Source organism: Schistocerca nitens, chromosome 6 (assembly GCF_023898315.1).
Source record: "Schistocerca nitens isolate TAMUIC-IGC-003100 chromosome 6, iqSchNite1.1, whole genome shotgun sequence".
NCBI classification, from domain to species: domain Eukaryota; kingdom Metazoa; phylum Arthropoda; class Insecta; order Orthoptera; family Acrididae; genus Schistocerca; species Schistocerca nitens.
This window is the reverse complement of record NC_064619.1, coordinates 170,346,155-170,370,231: the sequence shown is the minus strand read 5'-3', so window position 1 is coordinate 170,370,231 and position 24,077 is coordinate 170,346,155. Positions and strand designations below refer to the sequence as shown.

The following is a 24,077-nucleotide window of genomic DNA, read 5'->3' as shown; positions in this document are numbered from 1 at the left end:
TGTGATTACCGCGCACGACGGGAATTAATAGCTTTGAACGCAGATTGTTGGAACAAGACGCATGGGACATTTCATTTCAGAAATGGTTAGAGAATTCAGTATTCCTTGATCCACAGTATCAAGAGTGTGCCGAGAATACCAAATTTCAGCCATCACCTCTCACCACGGACAACGTGACGACCGAGAGCAGCGGCGTCTGCTTAGAGTTGTCAGTGCTAAGAAATAAGCAACACTGCATGAAATAACCGCATAAATCAATGTGGGACGTACGAGAAACGTATCCGAAAGGATAGTGCGGCGAAATTTGTCGCTAATGGGCTATGGCAACAGACGACTGAAGCGAGTGCCCTCGCTAAAAGAACAACATCGCCTGCAGCGCCTCTTCCGGACTTATCACTATACCGGTTGGACACTAGACGAATGGAGAACCGTGGCCTGGTCAGATGAGTCCCGATTTCGGTCGGTAAAAGCCGACGGCATGGTTCGAGTGTGGCACAAACCCCACGAAGCCATGTACCCAAGTTGTCCGACGGACTGTTGTCCTCATCACTTCGTAATCATTCGGGAAAATGGCGAGACTGGGCAGAGTAACGACTGAGATTTTGTATGGGAGCTGATAACCGCGTCGTTGAGCGCCCCACAAACCAATCATCATCATCACCATCAGCATCATCACCAAGTTGTGAACGAGGTACTGTGCAAGCTGGTGGTGTCTCCATTATGTTGGCTGTGTTTACATGGAATGGACTGGGTTCTCTGACCCAACTGAACCGATGACTGACTGGAAATGGTTATGTTCGGCTACTTGGATGCCATTTGCACCCATTCACGGACTTCGTGTTCCCAAACAATGATAGAATTTTTATGGATGACAATGTACCATGTCACCAGATCAACATTGTTCCCGATTGGTTTGAAGAACATTCTGGACAATTCGAACGAAAGATTTGGTCACGTGTCGGACTGTTATGGGACATAATTGTGCACAGAACCCTGCAGCAACACTTTCGCAATTATGGACGGCTATAGAGGCAACATGGCTCAGTATTTCTGCAGGGGACTTCCAACGACTTGAGTCCATGCCATGTCGACTTGCTGCACCCCGCCCGGCAAAAGGAGGCCAGACACGATATCAAGACGTAGCCCATGACTTTTGTCACCTCAGTGTAAGACACAATGGTCCCTTTAAATCCAATAAAAACTGAAACAATACCAACAGTAACTCAGTTAAACATAACAGAAACGATAAGAATCTTAACCGTGTATGGAGCAAAAAATAAAAAGTTCAAGGATGACATCGTTTCCACCATGCTGTTACTTTAAATGAATACCTCACCAGCACCACAAGTTAGTTTCCTCAAGTGCACAAATGATGTGGATACATCATCCGCGTACGTAGTGGATACCAGAAAACACGTATCGTGCGTGACGTCGTCAAAGGACACGGCCTCGGAATATGTGTCCACAAAGCACGCACACTGAGCTGTGCGCAGCTGCGTACCAGATTTCGGCCCTTACCAATGGACCTGGACGCAGCGAAGGCCAGCAGCAGGAATATGAGCAGCAGCTCCAGGATAAACGAGAGCCGCATCCTGGATGTCAGAGGTGGTCAGCGGCGCTGGCGGTAGGCTCCAGGCGGTGTGGTTCTCTCTCTGATACCTGCAAAACAGTGCCCTCATCACCATCGGTTTGTCTCGGAGATTAACGGTAATGATGTACGCCTAGGATTCTGTCTCATTCTCACACAAAAAACCTATACTCATTTCTTAAATGCTGGTGTTGGAGATTAAAAATTAAAACTTTCCCTTCAGCTATGTTCAAAATACTAGAAAATATTTTCGAATCTAGGAGAGACGGGGGAACATTGGACATAGGGGCACGATGGACAACTGGTATTGTTTCGTTGAACTTACCTTAGAATGCGCCACCGACAAAGACGATTGATGGCAACAATATTGTCGCCTTTCCGCAAACGGGCTAGCGCAGTTAGATTGTCGAGCGAGATAGGCATGCTTTTATGTTTTATTGTCACTGAGAGTAAAATTTACTTCCTCCAGATGTTTTGTTGTGTACTCCGAGGTAACACTTTCACGAAGCAAATAAGTGCAGCGATTGAAGTCCATGGACTAAGGATTAGTTTGATATTGTAGACGGTGATAAACGTTTAAAACGTTTTTGTAAACGGACTAATATAATTCCAATATGGCGAAGGGGCACAATGGCCCATTAAATAGGGGCACGTCGGCCCACATGGTCAAACTGCCCCGTTCTTTTTTTCTAAACCTTAATACTTCCAACATAGTCAAACATGATACTCAATGCAATTTTTATGTGAGAAAATTGTATACTGAATTGATTTGAAGTTGATAACATAATTCGATATGTAAGTTTATCTTTGTTTTCCTTCCGAAACCAACAACTTTCCTTCATATATTCAACCAAAACGATTGTAATATAAATTTGAAATTATTGGTTATGGGACATTACATGATATATATTTTGAAATATAAAATCTACGTGTATCTTTGAATGTAATCATGTTTCCGCTCATAGACGTTTTGCCGTTTTGTTTTTAGGATGGTTCGAAATTATAAAAAGAAAACAGAACGGTGCAATGCTTTCTGAAGCACTTATGAGATTAGCAGTGATAGCAGTAAAACGAAATGAAAGATCCGTTAGGGAAGTGAGCCGAGAATTTAACATACCTAGAAAAACATTAGAGAAGTACTGTAACAGATTCAAAGATTAGAACCTTCTGAAATGCCAACAAAATTCTGGGATAGATTTAGCTTCGCAAAAAGATTACAGGTAACGTTTTTCTTTCATTTGTAGCGTTGTACTGTACTTAATATTTTAGCTACTTTAACGATGGCATCAAATGTAATGGAAATAACATATAAAACTAGGTTCGCTAATAATTTACTGAAAGCTTTATTTATCCAAGGATTACTAAAATATGACCTACATAGCTGAGAGAAATCCATGTTTTCAGGTATTTGACCCGAAGAGGAAACCTTGATTGAAGAGTGCCTCACTTAAAGCTAGTGACGTATACTTTGGCCTTTCACCAAAAGAAGTACGACGGTTTCCCTGCATCTACGCAGTTGCCTCTCAACGCAAAATACTCCAACCTTAGACTGAATTTGGAACGACGGGACCTGTTGGTCTTCAGGATTTCTGAAACGACATCCAACACTCTCCATTCGAACTCCTCAGTTAGCTAGTTTGGTGCGATCCAGTAGCTCCAAGAAGCGCAACATAGCCTTGTTTTTTGACAACCTGACCAACGTTTTGACAGGACTGCAACTGACGCCTGGTGATATCTGGAATGTAGATTAAACTGGAATCACACTGTCCAAAGACCTGACAGAATGATAGCTCGAAGGCGATTACAACCAACAGAGTGGGGAACATCTACTGAAAGAGGATAATTTATCACTACGGCTTTAGCTGTTTGTGCAGTTGGGAATGTCTTGCCTCTATTTTTCATATTCCCGAGGGTTAACTTCAAACCCCATTTTATTGGGCACGGTCCTGTTGGGAGTAATGGTAGTGCGCAATCCTCAAGCTGAATGACAGAAACTACCTTCTTCAGCTACATGCAACATTTCGTATCACATGTCCGACGTTCCGAATACCATCCTCGCTTGGTAATAATTGACAACCGCAGTTCCCTTTTGTGAGCTGAAGTCTTATTTGCAAAGAAAATGGTGTCACACTTTCGTTTTCCCCAGCCCACCGTAGTCACAAACTACAGCCCTTAGATCGAAGTGTTTACGGCTCTTTTAAGAAATTTGTAACCTCAGCGTACAGTGCATGGATCACAGCAAACAAACGACCAATGACAATATACGGGGGCCCAAGCATTGTAAAAATTGCGCTACCAAATCAGTTACAACTAAAATTATATTGGCTGGATTCAAAATGGCAGGCATCTCCCCCTTAATCAGGTACATTTTCACAGATACAGACTTTCTGCCTAAGTATACAGCAGATAGACCTGACCCTAATGCTGTCGTTTGCGGTTTGATAGCTGGAGCTTGTCCTTCAACTGCTGAAGAATATAATGGTACGCCTATTTCGTCAGTAACAACGCCTGTTAAGTTGAACGTCACATCGCGTGAACAACTTTGCTTACCAACGCCTGAATAAGTCACAGACAAGAAAAAGAGACAGTAAAGAAATGAAGAACTGCAGCAATACTGACAGACGCTCCAGTTAAAGACGAATTACAGCGCGAACAACAAGCCTCCAAAGAGAGAAAGGAAAACACTTTAAAGAGAAATACATTTTCTGCGCAAAAGTGGCTGTGGCCATTGTAAAGCTGCCGAATAAAGCGCAGAAGCTCGAATTAAGCGCAGAAAGAAAGCAGACATTCGTAAGAAGGTCCTCCAAGATGAGGGTTAGGATGCTCTGCGTCTTAAAGCATTTTCTTATAGCAATCCAGGTGATGAATAGATTCAATCCACAAGTTGCAAGAGGCGGGCATATCAGCCGCGTGTAAATAATGACATGAAAGGATACAATCGGACGAAGACATAAAAGTTTTGGACTTGCTTTTCTGTCAAACTGTTTTTAAAGCAATGATAATACAATTTATGATTGTATTTTCTGTCACAAATCTCTAGGAATTTATATTAAAATACACTGTGAGTATTAAAGTCGGTATATTTTCAGTTAAATAACCAACGTCATAAGTAATTAAATGATAAAAATCATATGGGCCAACTTGCCTCAGCTGCTGGCTTGCCTTACCTCGTGGGTGGGATAGTTTGGGCAAGGTGGTATTACTGTACAAAATATTCTTTTTATGAATAGACAATCAGTGAGACGCCGTAATCACTTAGTTGTAAAGTGCTGACACAATGTGCCAGTGTTTCCACATAAAAAGATTATACGTCCGTAATTGATGAACCGTAACGAGATTTATGCAGGTATAAGAAATATGAGCAGCTACGAAATCGATTGCATATAACATTTTTACATCAATTAATAAAGCTGAACGAAACATTTTTTAAATTTTTGCTCATCGTTAGCACAAAGAGCTTAAGTGGTAAGAATTAATGTTTTCTTTGTGAGAACAACGCATTTTTTTCGAAACTGCACCACTGGCAGAAACAAAACAATATCGACGCATAAAGATGTAACAAATACTGTTTTAGCGGTACAGATTGAGATCGCATAATGCTGTCGATTCTTTTCAGATGCTGGGCCTGCCAAGAGCGATGATTCGTTATTCTTTCTATGTATCGAACTCGATCTCTTCCACTTGCGCAATTGAATCTGTCAGCATTCCTCGTTCTGTTTGTTTATCTGAGTACCCGTTTGCCTTTCATCGGCGAGGCTACCCTTGTCTAACAGCGTGCCATCTCTATGGGCTGGAGACCTTGGCACAATACATATTTCTCACACATAATGAACAGAGGTGTGGACACTTGATTCAGTGTCTGTGAATCCGCTTATTCTTCTCTTAGCTAGTCACATAAATCACAACCTTTGCCGGACCAATAAAGAAAAAAATAGCTCTTAGTTGGTCAGGCAGGAAGTGTGAATGGATTCCCAAAACATACAGTGACATGCACGCTTTACAGTTCGTGTTCACTGGAAAGAAGAGAAAGGGGTTATCAACTAGCGCTGCGATTGTTGCGTGTCGGCAGAATCAGTTACCGACGATTGTAGGCAGCATTTCTGTAGTCTTTGTAAGCACCTCAGGCATAATAATGGAGTTAACCCCCGCAGATCTCGACAGCGGTCTACAGCCACAATGATGATCCAAGGCCTACATCATTTTAAACAGATTTTCTCGTTACTAGACATAATTTGGGATAGGTATCAGGTTGCTCCCACTTAGGATTCGGGAGGTGTTCACACTAAGCTTGAAGACGGTCGCACGAGCTAAACTAAAAAGATAAAAATGGTTATCAACTGACGTGGTGATATCAGTGTTTTTTTCTATAGCCGTAGGAGACTACGAAAGCTAGAATCCATGTTATGGTTATCAAATCATCTTCAATCAAATTAGACTGACAAACTATATTAATTAACTTCTAATTAAAATAGAACCTCATTTACGTCTTTGTAGTACACTTTTCTAACATCTAGCTGCGAGAGAGATCAGTAGTGATGTCAGTTTTCATTGATTCCATTTTATTGGGACTTAATAGTGGTTACGGCATTACCGTTGCAACGTCTTTCTTAATACAAACGTCCATTATGATTTTAATCTCAATCCAAATAAAAATGCCATCGCTGGAGTTTAAGATAACATACCGCCTCCAGTTACTACAGTGCAATGTTTTTGTTCCACACGACGACCAATATCTTTCGGTGCCAAGAATCTTTAACGCTAGTGCTTGAAAACAGTATTAACTATGAAGTGAGTTCAATGAACAGAAAAGCACTATTGCAATTTCTGGAGACGTTTTGTCACTGTTCACAACTTCATCCGAAAAGTAATAGTTCAAGATTTGTACCCAAAGACGAAACACACCGTTAATAACAACTAAATAAGTAGTATTTAGCATCCAGAACTATTTATTTGGCCGTTGTTTTGAAAATATATTTAATTTAAAATGAACAATCTGTCTACCGCTGGATCTACTAAACTAAGAACAACATTGGATTTAGGAGTCCGGGGAGATTGTTAAATCTTTCCGGGCTACTGATTCGTAGCCGAGCAGTAAACTTGACGGAAGACATTTTGGAGGGTGTCGTGGCTTCGATTCACTGCACAAACGGCCTCACTACTTAGCGATGTGAAATTTCCTATCCTTGTACATAGCGTGACGACTATTTTTTTTTATTCTAGTGTCGCTGACAGTTATCATTTACTTCCTCGCTACAACTGAAGCTATTGTCATGTTTGGCAATCAGCATCGCTAATATAACAATAGTTTCAATAGGAGAGAGGGAGGCCTCGACCTCATTTCCAGTTCTGTGGAGGAAATTCAGCCTCCCACTGTGGGGCGGTAGCGGTAGTGTACAATAACCTACAAACGCAGACTGCTGTCGAATTCGAAAGACATATGACATCACTCCTTATTGCTGATATACTTCACTACCAAATTTCCCATTAGTCAGCTTAGACACATAGCGTGCAGTTAATCGTTACCAATACTCCCCTCCCCCACTGAAGATGCCCTCTGCAAACGCGGACGAAATATTGCGTTTATCGAGGAAATCCATTCCATTACGGTTTAATAGCCAAGAAAATATCAATAATCGTAACTTTTGTGAATATTTCGACTGTGTCCTTAGCCAACAACTTGTTCTGTTAAAAATTTCCTGAACACGCAGAATGATTTGGCTGCCGAAACAAGTCATGTTGAAAAATACACTCCTGGAAATTGAAATAAGAACACCGTGAATTCATTGTCCCAGGAAGAGGAAACTTTATTGACACATTCCTGGGGTCAGATACATCACATGATCACACTGACAGAACCACAGGCACATAGACACAGGCAACAGAGCATGCACAATGTCGGCACTAGTACAGTGTATATCCACCTTTCGCAGCAATGCAGGCTGCTATTCTCCCATGGAGACGATCGTAGAGATGCTGGATGTAGTCCTGTGGAACGGCTTGCCATGCCATTTCCACCTGGCGCCTCAGGTGGACCAGCGTTCGTGCTGGACGTGCAGACCGCGTGAGACGACGCTTCATCCAGTCCCAAACATGCTCAATGGGGGACAGATCCGGAGATCTTGCTGGCCAGGGTAGTTGACTTACACCTTCTAGAGCACGTTGGGTGGCACGGGATACATGCGGACGTGCATTGTCCTGTTGGAACAGCAAGTTCCCTTGCCAGTCTAGGAATGGTAGAACGATGGGTTCGATGACGGTTTGGATGTACCGTGCACTATTCAGTGTCCCCTCGACGATCACCAGTGGTGTACGGCCAGTGTAGGAGATCGCTCCCCACACCATGATGCCGGGTGTTGGCCCTGTGTGCCTCGGTCGTATGCAGTCCTGATTGTGGCGCTCACCTGCACGGCGCCAAACACGCATACGACCATCATTGGTACCAAGGCAGAAGCGACTCTCATCGCTGAAGACGACACGTCTCCATTCGTCCCTCCATTCACGCCTGTCGCGACACCACTGGAGGCAGGCTGCACGATGTTGGGGCGTGAGCGGAAGACGGCCTAACGGTGTGCGGGACCGTAGCCCAGCTTCATGGAGACGGTTGCGAATGGTCCTCGCCGATACCCCAGGAGCAACAGTGTCCCTAATTTGCTGGGAAGTGGCGGTGCGGTCCCCTACGGCACTGCGTAGGATCCTACGGTCTTGGCGTGAATCCGTGCGTCGCTGCGGTCCGGTCCCAGGTCGACGGGCACGTGCACCTTCCGCCGACCACTGGCGACAACATCGATGTACTGTGGAGACCTCACGCCCCACGTGTTGAGCAATTCGGCGGTACGTCCACCCGGCCTCCCGCATGCCCACTATACGCCCTCGCTCAAAGTCCGTCAACTGCACATACGGTTCACGTCCACGCTGTCGCGGCATGCTACCAGTGTTAAAGACTGCGATGGAGCTCCGTATGCCACGGCAAACTGGCTGACACTGACGGCGGCGGTGCACAAATGCTGCGCAGCTAGCGCCATTCGACGGCCAACACCGCGGTTCCTGGTGTGTCCGCTGTGCCGTGCGTGTGATCATTGCTTGTGCAGCCCTCTCGCAGTGTCCGGAGCAAGTATGGTGGGTCTGACACACCGGTGTCAATGTGTTCTTTTTTCCATTTCCAGGAGTGTATGTGTATACAACTAGAGCAGTGATTTAAAGTATGAGTTAGCCTATGTCTGTAACGTAAGGTCTTTCATAATAATTAGTACATTGCTTTAAAGAAAAAGGAAAAGGAAACTCCGCGATCGTTCCCTCGAGACCATTCGATAGCCGACCGCCTGCCGTGTCATCCTCAGCCTCGGTCATCGGATGCCCTATGGAGGAACATGGGATCAGCACACGGCACTCCCGGCCGCTGTCGCCGTTACGACCTTGGAGTCGCTCGCTACCTCTCAGTTAGGCAGCACCTCAGTCTGGCATTACGAGGTCGAGTACGCCCCGGTCAAGTTCCCCCAGCGAGGAAAGATCCCTGGCAATAGATGAGGGTCTGTCGCGTTGACCACTCTTTTTTGTCGCTCTCGGCATTTGGTCCGAGCGGACTTTACATGACACCAGGTTCATCGTTATTTTTTATTACAAAGGGCAGCTGGTTTAATAATTATTTATTCCAATGAACTGATCGGGACTCCAGTTGACTGTTGGGTGACATCAATTTGTACATTACTTTAAAGTGATGTTACAGGTAGAGATTCAGAATAAGGAAGTAATTTTAGTGTTTAACGTTCCGTCGACAACGAGGTCGTTAGAGACGGAGCAGAAGCTCGGATTAAGGAAGAATTGGGAACGCAACCGGCCGGGCCCTTTTAAAGGAACCATCCCGACATTACCTTAAGCGATTTAGGGAAATCACGGAGGATCCAAATCTGAATGGCCAGACGGGCTTCGAGCCGTCGTCCTACCGAACCTAGTCCAGAGTGTCAACCACTGCGCCACTGCTGCCCCACGTCGCTCTGTATAGAGAGTTAAACAATCCCCCTGGAGGTTGCGTCCCACAGTTTGAGAACCGCTGCTATTTAGGCTCTTCAATGTAGTTGTATCAGCCGCGACTTCTGAGTCGTGGCCGTTCCAAAGAGTAAGCGTCTGATACAAAGATACTATCGCCGCATCTCGCTCAGTCGATTTCAATATCTCTGGAGAAGCAACTTGTTAGGAAATAAGTATAAAATAACAGAGAGAGTTGGTTAGTTTTCTTGTATCAACTTCCTTTCTACCCAAGAAACCTGCCTTTGAATGCACATTTAAGGGGGGGGGGGTGTTAAGAAGACTTACTCAGTTTTCTTAATGTCTCACCGTACGCTTCAGAATTGATTATTTATACACATTGCATAAAGTTGAAAGCAGCATTTCTTAGCTTCTTTGACAGTCGTAACCCTCCTGGCTGACAGGATTTGCACGTGTTTTGGTTTATTGGGCGAGGGGACGTGATCCCAGATAGAATTAACTGCTGTTTTGTCTCTTCGTTAACTAGGAAACCCCTGTCCCTTCACCGACTACAGTTATGTAAAGTGGCATTTCTCTTCTGCATCGTAACAAAAGCGAATGTCCAGAGTCATTCTTAAATTTGTAGATCCTAGGAAAGACTTTTGAAACCAACCAGCACGCAACTTGTGGGACCCTTGTCGTTTAGACACGATCTTATATAAAAAAACTTGAATATACTTCCGGAAATTTGACAGACACATTCCACAGACGCATAGCCACTTTGTCATCATCACAAACACTCGTCCTTTCATTCTGAAACAAACGACACAATTGACGCGCAACACATCCACTTACCACATTCGGTCCGCACACATCACGCGTGTAGAGGAGAGTAACAACAGCTTTGAGATTACTGTCGCCACAAGCCATATTACAAAGAACAGATTTCACGTTTGGCGGGATTCGCAATCGCTGCACTAATTTTTAACGGCTATTGTAGGCGAACGAAAAACACTGAGCCGTATGAATAAAATGAAGGAAACGCTTTTCTTCCAAGTTAGAAGCTCAAGTTTCGGAATTTATGAATAAAAGATGAAGCAAGTGCTCTAGTTTGTGGGAACAAAACGGAGAAAGTACCTCTTCCCTCACCTTGAGCTCTGCTTTCGACATTGGATAAACTGTATAAATAAAACGAAGCTTGGACTTCATTCTGGAAGAAGCAGCTTCTGAAGTGTGAGGTCTGGTCAGTAGTACGTGTAACGTTCCCTGGCAAACTCACGATATTAATGAACATATACGCCGCTCTGAGCAAGTTGTATATACCATAATTAACGAACAAAATTATTACTGAATTTTCTGTAAAAAACATTTGTTACTATTGTAGTATTTTTGTAGTAATTTTCTCTATGTATTTAGGATAGTAATTTTTCTATATTTATTATGTGATTGCGAGATGTGTCTGTATCTGTGATAACAGAGATATGAAATTTAGCCAGAAGAGAATAATATTGTCAAATTACAAAGAAATGTTAATAATCAGCAGTAGTATAAAAGAACCATGTACAGCGTATTCTTTGGTCTTCTCTGTGTAGAGGCGAATGCAAGAAGAAGCTGTGTTGAAGCGATTCATGAAAGGGTAGATGTCTTTTGTCTCTGTCTAGATTTAGACGCCATTAGAGGAGGCGTTACGAATTAATGTGAGTTCAATTATTGTTTGATCTAAATATATCAGAATTTATCAAAAGTGTGTATTATTAATGTAAATTAGCTTGCCCATGTCATCTATATTATTTCTTTAAAGAATTTTCAGCATTTTTAGCGGTGTTGCTGGGCTGTGCCGCGACCGATCGAGTTGCAGCAGCGGCACATTTTAAAAATTGTTCCGCTAAAGGAAAAATCATCCAGACCCGTAAATCGGGAACAGATAGATAAAAACTAACAGTGAATTAAGAAAAATGTTCTTCTTTACAGTGATCCTGAGACTGATGAATTTCTAAATTAATATTGTTTGTGCATTCGTAGGCGGATAGTTAATGTTAGTTAACATTGAATTTAACATTTTTGGTTCTTCAAATAACTTAAATGTATAGTGAAGTAGGTTTGATCAGCGATAACTAAATGTCGGCTTGGCAACAATCCTACATTTTCTGCTAAAAATGTGTGCCAAAGCCAGATTATGTAAAGGATTTAATTCTCAGATAGATATTCTTAATCAGTTGGTATGAGCTCACGTAATTCTTAGATGTACGTAATTATTTTGAAAGTGAATTTTTTTTATTACCACACTTAAATAAGAGAGAGGTTCTACAACAAAGTTCGTACTTACAGAGGACAGTTAAAGAGAGGCAATTTAATTAACTAAAAGCCGACAATAATAATTAATAATTTATTCTTTAACGAAAATAACAAAAAGCAAATTTCGTTAAATACGGTCTTGTTTGCAGGGTGCAGTTGGGGCTCAACCAGCAGCATGTGTACGCAGCGAAAAATTCTACAGACCTAGCAAATGTTCAACTGGAGAGCATTATTAAGGTCTATATCATTTCAACGAAGTAAATGTTAAATAGATTGAGAATCATTTTCTGCCAGACCTAGCGAAGAGCCGAGGTGGAGCTCGATCGTCAGAACAGACGATGAGGCATTTCCTTCGGAATGTAGCTGAATCCAGGATTCCAGTCCGGCATTGCAGAAGAAATGGGCACTCATCAAACTACAGTGATTAGTGCTTTTAAAACGATAATGGAAAAAGCTGACTTGTGGATGAAATTTCTGTCGTCACCACATGATCTGATTGTGGCAAAAAAAGAGTGGCTAGATAAATGTAAATTTCACGTGGTACTGGTGGAATTGACTGCGCGTCTGAATTCCGAAACCAGCGTAGTATGGCTAAGAATTTATTAACATAAATCGTTACGTTGGTATAAATGTGCATGCTACATGCAATGTAAATGAACATATCTGTAGCATTAAGGCTATCTGGCCCGGGTCATCACACGACGGTCGAATATGAAGAAAGTAAAATGCCCGGGAAGTGCTAAATGACTTTAAGAGCAATCTTCTTTTGGGCTATGAAAGCTATGGCCTAGAGCGCTGACTGATGAACCCTGTCGTAATTCAACAGAGGGTAGTCACAAGCCATTCAGTGTGATGGAGCGTTGTTTTGATCAGCTGAAGAGGTGGTTTGTTATTGTATAGTATGAGTGCAGAGTTGCCTTAACAAATCATTCAATAATTATAGCTTGCTGCTTTGTGCTGCATAATTTTGCAAAACATCTTCAGGATGAAGATTTTGAGGATACTGCACTGGATTTCCACGGCGATCCTTCATTTGAATCGGATGAGGACATCGTTAATCTATAAGCCACACTTACAACAAATTGCAACGAGGCCTTAGGTTAAAAAAACAAAGGCTACTGACAGTGCAGGCGAGGCAGACAGCTAAGAGCTTTTGTGTTAGAAGTAAATGGAAAAAGTTATTCATACAATCTGAAAAACAGCTTGATTTCATCCTTTTGCTTGCAAGTAGATGTTGTGACTTCCTCCTTTTATCTTCCAATCTTGCATTTCAATTTTATTCACACGTTGCAGTGTGACTTTCTCACTGTTATATCTCTGTAAACATACTTACCTACTAAGGAAGTAGTTCCCGAGTGTCCCGTTCCTCCCAGTAGTCCCATGCGACGGGGAAAAGGAAATACCTTTTCTGGTGGCCATCGCACTAAACCGTTTCACTATCACTCGCACTGAACCTTCAAATGCCACTTTTATTGGAGCGAAAGACAATGTGTAATGATTTTAGTTAATGTCTTATTCAGAACTAACAATATTTTTAAAAAATATTACCCACCGTTTCGTATTCCAGTTTGCGGAAGGGCTATTCGTAAGTACCTCTGGGGCTTCAGAAGACGACTGCAGAAAAACTACAAGGCTTACAGGAGACAGATACACGTCAGTGGGCAGAGACTCTCTCCAAGTTTTTAACTCACATTGTAGGTAGGTGTTCAGTACGGGCACCGTTTGGGACGCGTCAAACGTCAATACGAGTGTGCAATTCAGTCAAACGAATTCCCCGGGAAGGCAGATCTGTACATCGGGTTGCCTATCTGCAGGTGTCAACGAATTCGATGCGGCAATACGGAGCGGAGAGTTAACAATGAAGCTTGAAGATATCACAACCTACAGCTGCCATTTGTAACTATAAGAATTCTGCAGACCATTAGCAGGTTTCCCACAATCAGTGGGACGCTGATAAATAGCAATAGCATCCATCAAATTTCCACAGTTTCTCTGATAACATATGGTCGGACACGTTCGCTCCAATGGCGTACTTGTCCGACGATACGTGTCCCCTTAAATGCCCAGATTGTAATTCATTTCTGACGACAACGCGAAACTAAAAAGAAAGACAACGCGAAACTAAAAACACGACTACTTGCAAAAATGATGCACTTGGATTACCTATAGCGTATCACATTTGCATACTACGGAAGTACAGGACTACAGTCAAGAATGCACAAAACACCTGAAGCTGTAAAAATGTTACAGCTTCTGCATTCGAACGACAGCACTGCTTGTACAATGGAACGACCCGACATCTCTCCCACCTTTAGCTGTCATCAAAGAAACTGAATAACACTAATACTGAGTAACAGCTACGGAACGAACGGCTGTGGTAGAACGTTCCCAAGGAATGAACACGACGTTGCAATCGTGAGGATAACATCCTGGCCGCACGGACTTACCTGTGCGTAATAGGTTGCGGGATGGAACTCTGAGGCTATGACAAAGCACACGAACGGTTTATCCATAAAATTTAGGGAATACAACCGCTGTTGTTGTTGTTGTGGTCTTCAGTCCTGAGACTGGTTTGATGCATCTCTCCATGCTACTCTATCCTGTGCAAGCTTCTTCATCTCCCAGTACCTACTGCAACCTACATCCTTCTGAATCTGCTTAGTGTATGCATCTCTTGGTCCCCCCCTACGATTTTTACCCTCCACGCTGCCCTCCAATACTAAATTGGCGATCCCTTGATGCCTCAGAACATGTCCTACCAACCGATCCCTTCTTCTGGTCAAGTTGTGCCACAAACTCCTCTTCTCCCCAATCTTATTCAGTACCTCCTCATTAGTTATGTGATCTACCCATCTAATCTTCAGCATTCTTCTCTAGCACCACATTTCGAAAGCTTCTATTCTCTTCTTGTCCAAACTATTTATCGTCCATGTTTCACTTCCATACATGGCTACACTCCATACAAATACTTTCAGAAAAGACTTCCTGACACTTAAATCTATACTCGATGTTAACAAATTTTTCTTCTTCAGAAACGCTTTCCTTGCCATTGCCAGTCTACATTTTATATCCTCTCTACTTCGACCATCATCAGTTATTTTACTCCCCAAATAGCAAAACTCCTTTACTACTTTAAGTGTCTCATTTCCTAATCTAATACCCTCAACATCACCCGACTTAATTCGACTACATTCCATTATCCTCGTTTTGCTTTTGTTGATGTTCATCTTATATCCTCCCTTCAAGACACCATCCATTCCGTTCAACTGCTCTTCCAAGTCCTTTGCTGTCTCTGACAGAATTACAATGTCATCGGCGAACCTCAAAGTTTTTATTTCTTCTCCATGGATTTTAATACCGCATAAACTTCATTTCTTTTAATATTCCTGCCGTGTATCTTCCTGCCATCTTAAGCCGGGTTCATATACGCACAAAAGTGTCGCCACGGCTAGTGTCACACTGCAGTCGCTGTGTGAACTCCCAACATTTAGTGGCGTAATTTAAGAGATGCAACTTTTCTCACGCCACAAAAAGTTAAGATAGGTTGTACTTTGTTGCGCCACTTTCCTACCACCACTGCTCTCTGGTGGCAGTAATTCGAAACACTAGCATTCTGTAACAGTTATCGTGGAGTAATTGCTGCTGTACTCAGTCCTATTTCAGTGTGTTATTATTTTATTTCTAATAAAAGTGAAAACAATGTCGGCAGGTACACTTTCGTAGCTTTTAGAACTACGAGAATAGCAACCTGATTTTTTGCAGCAGTGTGTGTATAAATAAACTTAATATATGTTACCAAAAATGGGATTCGTATAAACTTCGTAATTCCTGAGACCAAGCATTGTATAAACGATAGATTATATGCAGGAAATAGCTCTGGAACGTGATGTGGCAACTGTTAAACTAAAAATTAGTTTTTCGAAATGCCTATATCAATGAATACAGCAAGATTCTAAGATCCTGGAAGAGTGGCGTGTCTGCAGATGATATTTACATGCCAGCTGTTGGTTAGTTTGCCATTGCAGACAGCATTTTCGTCTCCGTGTGTTATTTCTTTTATAAATGTGTTTGTATCCCCTGGTTTATCCACGTGCGAGATCTACTTTCGGATCCAACACTTGGGTTTCATTTTCCTTGTATTTAACTCTTGTCTAGGTCTAAGGCTATAACCTGCGCTATAACGTTCGTACTCGCCGGTATGATTTCAATTGACGCCATATTGAAAGTTGAGCAACTACATAGAATTTGTGGCGTCCTGTGTGAACGGTAGCTCAGGTTGCCACTACAGCAAGCCACAAGTGTGGCGCCACATTACATACGTGTGTGAACCCGGCTTTAGGAATGTGTCGGTTGAAGCGATAGTGCACAACATTACTTATTCCAGCGTTTCAAACCATCGAAGCACAATGACCAGAAACGTTTATCGGAGCTAAATGAGTAAGCATAAATTGAATCTGTGGCTACTGTGTGGATCCATCTGAGATATCGATGTGTCATTATTAGCTACACTGTAGCGATTAAAGAAGGAGCCAGAGTCCATGATTTGTCTAGGTTTGGCGAGGAATGAAATAACAAAGACAGCTATTTCAACCTAGCAAATCATGGAATCCGGCCCTTTCTTTAATCAACTCCCAAAGACGTCGTTGCAGTGTAGCTAATAACGACACATCGATATCCCAGCATAGATCGATCTCGTAGTCTCAGATTCAGTTTGTTCATATGTTTTGCCAGATATCAGGATCTCTGGCACGCGTGTTCTTTGGTTTTAAACGGCGGAACAAGTGCAGTAGTATACTGTAGCTTCAAACGACGCACTCTGAAGATGACCATAATGCATACAGCCGAAAAGTTATAAGAAATAAAGTTTATGTCAACGCGTTCCCGAAATTTATGTAAGAATTATTACGCCGCCAAAAACATCAAGATGCACTCACGAGTGGTACTGATTTGTTCAAGATTACTGAAATGTTAACAGCATGAGAACAAGCAGTGCCACAAAAACTGTTTTTCTCATTGCTATCCCAAAAGTAAGTGAATGGCGAAAACTCGTTTTTCTCTTGCTGCTTAACATGTAATATGTTCCAGCATGTAACACATTATTTGCTTAATACGAGTAGATACGATGTAGTAACAGTGCTACTGAAATAGTTCATTACATGTCGCCCATCTTCGATACCTACCCTCTGTCTTCCAGCAGAACTTGAGGAACCCGTCCAGTACCTCCAGGAGCTGCGCTACTACCGTCTGCACCGGTGCTGCACTCTCAGAAGCTCAGCAGGACCACTGTGCCATCAGTGGCAGCCGAGAGGCGCAGCCAACCGACAGTCCCTCCTTGCGTGGGTGGGGGTCCCTGCACGCGGCGCCGGTCGTTGCGCTGGAGGCTCCAGCTGCAGCAAGCGTGCAGCCCTGAGCCACCAGCCGTGTCTGACGACCCCCACACACAGCCCCTCTTAGCGGAAGCCTCAGAGAACGACCGCAGCTAGAACCTGATACTGGACGCGGTGGATGCCGTTAGCCGCTAGGCGCCCGTCAGCCGCGCCGTGGCATAAAATGCTATGACGACTGCATTCGTGCTCGAGAGCCACCGTGCGGTGCAATGCACTGTGCGCTTCAAGCTGCTGTTATTCTACTTCCCTGTCCTTTGGCCTCGCGTCCTTCTCCAGTCAGACAGAGCTTTAGCGTACCTCCATGTTACTCAATCTGTACAATGAGCAAGAAGAAAAGGAAAACAGACAGAAATTTGGAAATGGAATTGAAGTTCAGAGGGAAGAAATAAAATTCTGTGATTTGTGGATGACACTGTAATTCCGTCAGAGGCGACAAAGAAGTTGTAACGTTGGATACAGGACGAAAATAATAAAAGTCAAGCTGCGGTAATGAAGTGTAAGCGAATTAAAGCAGGTTATTTGGGAGAAAGTAAATTAAAAAATGATATGCTCATTTTAGTAGACGAATTTCTCTTCTTGGCCAGCAGACGAATTGAGACAGCAGAATAAAGGGAAGCAGAACGTGCACTGGCAATAGCAAGAAAAACGTTTCTGAAAAAGAGAAATTCCTGCTTATTTCGAAAATAAAATTAAGTGTTCGAAAGTTTTTACTCAAAGTATTTCTTCTGAGTGTATTTTTGCGTAGAATTGATATCTGGACGTTAGCCGAGCGGCAGTCATGGACTGTGCGGCTGGTCCCGGCGGAGGTTCGAGTCCTCCCTCGGGCATGGGTGTGTGTGTTTGTCCTTAGGATAATTTAGGTTAAGTAGTGTGTCAGCTCAGGGACTTATGACCTTAGCACTTAAGTCCCATAAGATTTCACACACATCTGAACATGTTTGATATCTGGACGATAAACAGAAATAGATGTTTTTGCAATGTGGTGGCACTGAAGAGTACCATAGATTTCAAGGGGGGGGGGGGGGGGGGGTTAGAAAGGTACTGAATCGAATCAGGGAGAAAAGAGGTTTATGCTACAGTTTATCTGAAAGAAGGGATAGGTTGATGAGGAAACATCTCGAGCCATCAAGGAATAGTTAATTTGATAACTGGGGGAAGTAAGGTGGCAATCAAGCCGTGGCTACAAACAGAATGTTCAAATGGATGTGCATAATATCAGTTATGCAGAAATGAAAAGACTTGCAAAAGATAGACTACTATGAACGGATGTATCCTATTTATGCCAACAGCTCACACAGAGACTTATAGCCTGACAAACAATCACAAACACCCGCCAAATACTTTCTAATGATTTCCAGAGAATAGACATTGTAACGTAACGCTCATGTTGGGGAACTGTTCAGCCGCCTAAAGTAAATGGAAACTTGGAATTGTAAGTTTTGATTGGGCTGAGGAGCCGTGGAGCAATGGCTTCGAGTTGTATGGAGAAGTCATGTTGCCAGGTTAGTACCTACACCTTCGCTGGCGAGTGGGAGGCCAGTTACGGGTAATCGGTGGGTTTTCTCAGGGCTCTAGAGTTGGGGGGAGGTGCTTAGCTATTCGGACAATACATGGATGAAGGAGCTGATTCTATAGATGGTGGCAATCGCAATACAGGGTGATTCAAAAAGAATACCACAACTTTAAAACTGTGTATTTAATGAAAGAAACATAATATAACCTTCTGTTATACATCATTACAAAGAGTATTTAAAAAGGTTTTTTTTCACTCAAAAACAAGTTCAGAGATGTTCAATATGGCCCCCTCCAGACACTCGAGCAATATCAACCCGATACTCCAACTCGTTCCACTCTCTGTAGCATATCAGGCGTAACAGTTTAGATAGCTGCTGTTATTTCTCGTTTCAAATCATCAATGGTGGCTGGGAGAGGTGGCCGAAACACCATATCCTTAACATACCCCCATAAGAAAAAATCGCAGGGGGTAAGATCAGGGCTTCTTGGAGGCCAGTGATGAAGTGCTCTGTCACGGGCTGCCTGGCGGCCGATCCATCGCCTCGGGTAGTTGACGTTCAGGTAGTTACGGACAGATAAGTGCCAATGTCGTGGCGCTCCATCCTGCTGAAATATGAATTGTTGTGCTTCTTGTTCGAGCTGAGGGAACAGCCAATTCTCTAACATCTCCAGATACTGTAGTCCAGATACAGTAGCACCTTCGAAGAAAAAGGGACCAAAAACTTTATTGGCTGAAATGGCACAGAAAACGTTCACCTTAGGCGAGTCACGTTCATACTGAGTTGTTTCCCGCGGATTCACAGTGCCCCATATACAGACATTGTGACGGTTGACTTTCCCGTTAGTGTGGAAAGTTGCTTCATCACTAAACACAATCTTTCAAACGAAAGATTCATCTTTTTCCATTTGAGCAAGGATAAAATCACAGAAATCGATTCTTTTAATCTTATCAGCTGCAGACAGTGCTTGAACCAATTTCAGACGATAAGGTTTCATAACTAACCTTTTTCGTAGGACTCTCCATACAGTTGATTGTGGAATTTGCAGCTCTCTGCTAGCTCTGCGAGTCGATTTTCCTGGGCTGCGAACAAATGCTTGCTGGATGCGTGCTACATTTTCATCACTCGTTCTCGGCCGTCCAGAACTTTTCCCTTTGCACAAACACCCATTCTCTGTAAACTGTTTATACCAACGTTTAATACACCACCAATCAGGAGGTTTAACACCATACTTCGTTCGAAATGCACGCTGAACAACTGTCGTCGATTCACTTCTGCCGTACTCAATAACACAAAAAGCTTTCTGTTGAGCGGTCGCCATCTTAGCATCAACTGACGCTGACGCCTCAAGCGAACAAATGTACAACTAAATGAAACTTTATAGCTCCCTTAATTCGCCGACAGATAGTGCTTAGCTCTGCCTTTTGTCGTTGCAGAGTTTTAAATTCCTAAAGTTGTGGTATTCTCTTTGAATCACCCTGTATTTTGGACTAGGTCTGCTTAGAAATACTTTGAAATTAAACAATAATTCACAGTTTCGACGTATAACAAACCCAGTCACGTCAGAGTAATCACAGTACTAAGGTGCATGTTTTCAGACATTGGCATCGTGCATGTCAACGATTTTATGTAGTGATACCACATTTATACACTTACAAAAATCTTTAAAAACTAGTAATTGTTGAACACTTCATTTGAAGTCACTGATGACAGTGCCACTAAAGCGGAGTTAGTAAACATGATTTTCGGAAACTCCTTCACCAAAGAAGACGAAGTAAATATTCCTGAATTCCAGTCAAGAATAACTGCCAAGATGAGAAACATAGAAATAGATATCTTCGGTGTCGCAAAGCAGCTTAAATCACTTAATAAAGGCAAGACTTCCGGTCCAGATTGTATACCAGTCAGGTTCCTCTCAGAGTATCCTGACACAATAGCTCCATATGTAGCAATTATATACAACCACTCGCTCGCAGAAAGATCCGTAACTAAAGACTGGAAAATTGCTCAAGTCACACCAATACCCAAAAAGGGAAGTAGGAGTAATCCCCTGAATTACAGGCCTATATCACTAGCGTCGATTTGCAGTACGGTTTTGGAACATATACTATATTCGAACATTATGAAGTACCTCGAAGAAAACGATTTATTGACACATAGTCAGCACGGATTCAGAAAATATCGTTCTTGTGGAACACAACTAGCTCTTTATACTCATGAATGAATGAGTGCTATCGACAGGGGATGTCAAATTGATTCCATATTTTTAGATTTCCAGAAGGCTTTAGACACCGTTCCTCACAAACGTCTTCTAACCAAACTGTGTGCCTCAGTTATGCGACTGGATTTGTGATTTCCTGTCAGAAAGGTCACAGTTCGTAGTAATAGACGGAAAATCATCAAGTAAAACAGAAATAGTATCCGGCGTTCCCCAAGGAAGTGTTATAGGCCCTCTATTGTTCCTGATCTATGTTAACGACATAGACGATCTCAGTAGCCGTCTTAGATTGTTTGCAGATGATGCTGTCATTTACCGTCTTGTAAAGTCATCAGATGACCAAAACGAACTGCAAAATGATTTAGATAATATATAAGAAAACTATCAGCCTCGATTGCGGTAATGATACCAACCTTTACCTAGGTTTCAGCCCAAATAATTAAGCCTTCTTCGGAAGATAACTTAATCTATAATTTGTCTAAGAGGGCAAGGTCTAGAAATAAAACTAAGCAGCCTAGACCATTTCCTCTTAGACAAATTATAGATTCAGGTATATCTTCAGAAGAAGGCTCAATTATTTGGGCTGAAACGTAGGTAAAGGTTGGTTTCCTTACCGCAGTCGAGGCTGATAGTTTCTTATATATTAGATTATCGCGATTACTTACTGGGCTGCAATGTTGAAAGTACAATGATTTAGATAAGATACCTGTATGGTGCGAAAGTGGCAATTGACCCTGAATAAAGAAAAGTGTGAAATTATTCACATGAGTACTAAAATAAATCCGCTAAATTTAGATTACGCGATAAATCACACAAATCTGAAGGCTGTGAATTCAACTAAATACTTAGGGTTTACAATTACAAATACCCTAAATTGGAACGATCACGTAGATAACGTTGTGGGTAGAGCCAACCAAAGACGGCGATTCATAGGCAGAGCACTTAGAAGGTGCAACATGTCTACTAAAGAGAGTGCTTACACCATTCTTGTCCGCCCTATTCTGGAGTATTGCTGTGCGGTGTCGTATCCGCATCATATGGGATTGACGGATGACATCGAAAAAGTGCAGATAAGGGCAGCTCGTTTAGTATTATCGCGAAATAATGGAGATAGTGCCACAGACATGATACATGAATTAGAGTGGCAGTCATTAAAACAAAGGCGTTTTTCGTTGCTACGGGATCTTCTTATGAAATTTCAATCACCAGTTTTCTCCTCCGATTGGGAAAACATTCTGTTGGCACCCACCTACATAGGGAGAAATGATCATCGCGACAAAATAAGAGAAATCAGGGCTCGCACAGAAAAATTTAAGTGCTCGTTTTTCCCGCGCGCCGTTCGAGAGTGGAACGGTAGAGAGACAGTTTGAAGGTGGTTCACTGAACCCTCTGCCAGGCACTTTATTGTGAATAGCAGAGTAGATGTACATGTAGATGTAGATGTGATCTTAACAAAACGAGGTATTAAATGATAGTGTAGGACACTACGTATCATCACTAAAAGCCAAACATGTATGTATTTTATTTATTGATTCAATTACTACATGTTTTATATCTTTCTGGTTATGTAAATATGTCACACAATCGTATTCTCCACGCTTAATCAGAACATAGGCGCAGTATGACTTTCCTTGTACCTCTCCATATGTGTCCGTATGTCACATATGCAGATTATTAGCTGATTTCTATTTTATTTAACTATTAAACTTGGTCTTTACTAAAGACTCGCATTACTTGAAAGTAGTAACTTAAATGTAATATTTGATATCAGCATTGAGTAGACCGCAAAGACATGCTTCTATCGAAAAGGTCACCTTTACTTTTTCTCATGTTTTATCAACCATTTCTTGTTTATTCATAGAAGCACATGCGCGCAAATTTCATGTTTTATTTGATTTTGCATAATTATTTGACATAGGACAATGTGTTTTGGCGGGCAAACAAATGGCTTCTTAAGTGTGTACAAATGGCAGCTCCTGGTCATTATTTGTCAGGCGGTCACCATGTGTGGATCTTTCTTCGAGGTGTCGTGTCTGCTACGCTGCTGAGAGCGTGGTTTCGGACTTGTGAAATGATAGTTTTTGGGTGGGAAACGTCTGTTGGCACTTAGAAAAATTTCGAGTCAGATGGGTCTTAGACGTTAACAGTTCGCGAGTCATAAGCGATGCGCACTGTTCAACACTGATGATATTTGTCAACAAATCTGGAAGTATTGAATAGACTGCGGTAGCCTATTCGTGGTTGCGCGAATTTCATATATTCATCGCCACAGTGGACTTTATATATTTATGAGCTGGCAAATATTTTGTGGTTAGTCAACGAAATGGGATTCCTTTTTTCGCTGCCAAGTGATATTTAAATAGCAAATGGAGAATCCGCTCCCACAAGAAATACGTAATCAAGCAAGTTTTGCTCCGCTTCAATATTATTGTCATTTCATTTCATGGGTAAACAATATCTATAGTACCACCATTTTAAGTTACTTTCGTGCTTGCCTGACCGAATAAATGATCTGTTCATTACAAACTAAAAACTTTGGTATCGAATACGTCTATTATTCAAAAGAATACACCTAACCTTTATTCATCATTTAATTATTTTTTATTGCGCTGCAGCTGGTATTTTTTACATTCGTGTTAAGAGAGTGGTTTCAAAAGTTCTCGGAATCACCACGAGAAGATTGCGGTAGAGCAACGAGCTGTTCACGTCATATTCATTGGACTGTTGCCTGTAAACATGTGACACCTCAGTGCTCTTGGAAGAGAGCTGTTGCGGTGACGTGGCTCTGTTGTTGTTCCCGCGTGTTGATTTGCGAAGATGGAAAAAATCGAGATTCGAGCAGTGATTAAGTACTTCGTAAAGAAAGATATGAAAGCAAAGGACATTCATGCCGATTTCCAGAATACACTGGGGGACTCTGCTCCTTCATATTCAGCTGTTGCCAAGTGGACAAATGCTTTTAAATTTGATCGGGGCAGCTCAGATGATGATACGCGCAGTGGTCGACCAAAGATGTATCACTACTCCAGAAATTATTGCAAAAGTGCACAAAATGTTCATGGAGGATCGCCGATTGAAAGTGCGTGAAATTGCTCACGCTTGCCAGATGTCAT

The 24,077-nt window shown here is 42.3% G+C and overlaps 1 protein-coding gene across 1 annotated transcript in view; it reads right to left on the bottom strand.

The window, feature by feature from the left end:
- The window catches only part of LOC126262751 (bromodomain adjacent to zinc finger domain protein 2B), a 77,088-nt gene that overhangs the window by 24,105 nt on the left and 28,906 nt on the right, over positions 1-24,077 (bottom strand). Inside the window, exon 2 of the mRNA XM_049959561.1 lies at positions 1,502-1,659. Within this exon, the coding sequence (XP_049815518.1) occupies positions 1,502-1,591 (90 nt within the window). The 5' untranslated portion in view covers positions 1,592-1,659. The remainder of the gene's footprint in view (positions 1-1,501; positions 1,660-24,077) is intronic.